General features: G+C 58.5%; 1 protein-coding gene across 1 annotated transcript in view; it reads right to left on the reverse strand.

Moving 5' to 3' along the window:
• The window catches only part of TGM2 (transglutaminase 2), a 14,164-nt gene that overhangs the window by 5,507 nt on the left and 8,298 nt on the right, over positions 1–359 (reverse strand). The window contains exon 6 of the mRNA XM_009893527.1: positions 43–223. Coding sequence (XP_009891829.1) covers positions 43–223 — 181 coding nt within the window. The remainder of the gene's footprint in view (positions 1–42; positions 224–359) is intronic.

Genomic DNA, 359 nt, shown 5'->3' on the forward strand with positions numbered 1-359 from the left:
TTCCTGCGGGAAAAGGGGAGAGAAGGAGATGTCTGTTCTCACCGGTACACGCCACAGCAGCGAAGACCCAGCACTGGCCGTACTTGACTGGCTGACACCCAAACTTCTTCCACCTCTTCAGAATATCCACGCTCCCGATCCAGGCCATCGGGCTCATCCCATCTTCGTAATTGTTGTCCCACCGCCCTGCCAGCACCCCCCGGTCCTCGTCGTTACAATTTACCTGCGGGATGACAAGGAGGGGTCGTGATGGAGGGAGGACCGGGCACGGAGGAGCAGGAGAAGGCTGGTGAGGGAAGGAAATCGCCTTCTCCCAGCTCACATATGCCAGCCAACCTGGAGCAGTGCAAGAACTGAGC

Source organism: Charadrius vociferus, unplaced genomic scaffold, assembly GCF_000708025.1.
Source record: "Charadrius vociferus isolate BGI_N301 unplaced genomic scaffold, ASM70802v2 scaffold259, whole genome shotgun sequence".
NCBI lineage: Eukaryota > Metazoa > Chordata > Aves > Charadriiformes > Charadriidae > Charadrius > Charadrius vociferus.